Here is a 723-nt window from a genome sequence, read left to right on the forward strand (position 1 = left end):
GGGTCTCTACACCCAACGTGGGTCACCCGACGTGCATCCTCCGATGGGTGATGAAGTTGGAACAGCGGATGAAGCTCTTCCCGCAGTCGGGGCACTCGTAGGGTTTCCCTTCCCGGTGGGTCCTTTGGTGTTTGATCAAGGCCGAGCTGACGGTGAAGCTCCGCCCGCACTCGGGGCACCCGTAGGGCTTCTCCCCGGTGTGGATGCGTCGGTGGGTCACCAGGTTGGAGCCGCGGTTGAAGCTCTTGCCACAGTCGGCGCAGCGGTAGGGCCGCTCGCCCGTGTGCGTCCTCTGGTGCCGGATGAGGTCCGAGCTGTTGCGAAACCACTTCCCGCAGGCGCCGCAGCTGTAGGGCTTCTCCCCGGTGTGGACGCGCTGGTGGATGGCGAGGCTGGAGCTCTGGCTGAAGCTCTTCCCGCACTCCTCGCACTTGTAGGGCCTCTCGCCCGTGTGGATCTTCTGGTGGCGGATGAGGTAGGAGCTGACGCTGAAGCCCTTCCCGCACTCGGGGCACTTGTAGGGCCTCTCGCCGGTGTGGGTGCGCTGGTGGGACGTGAGGTTGGAGCTCTGGTTGAAGCCCTTCCCGCACTCCAAACACTTGTAGGGCTTCTCGCCGGTGTGGAGGCGCTGGTGGGTGATGAGGTGGGAGCTCCGGCTGAAGCTCCTCCCGCACTCCGAGCACTTGTAGGGCTTCTCGCCGGCGTGCAGCCGCTGGTGGACCG

General features: G+C 65.4%; 1 protein-coding gene across 1 annotated transcript in view; it reads right to left on the reverse strand.

Annotated features, from left to right (window-relative positions):
* Positions 1 to 22: 22 nt before the first annotated feature.
* The window catches only part of ZNF10 (zinc finger protein 10), a 969-nt gene continuing 268 nt past the window's right edge, over positions 23 to 723 (reverse strand). The window contains exon 2 of the mRNA XM_009864287.1: positions 23 to 718. Coding sequence (XP_009862589.1) covers positions 23 to 718 — 696 coding nt within the window. The remainder of the gene's footprint in view (positions 719 to 723) is intronic.

This window comes from Apaloderma vittatum, unplaced genomic scaffold (assembly GCF_000703405.1).
Source record: "Apaloderma vittatum isolate BGI_N311 unplaced genomic scaffold, ASM70340v1 scaffold35432, whole genome shotgun sequence".
NCBI classification, from domain to species: Eukaryota; Metazoa; Chordata; class Aves; order Trogoniformes; family Trogonidae; genus Apaloderma; species Apaloderma vittatum.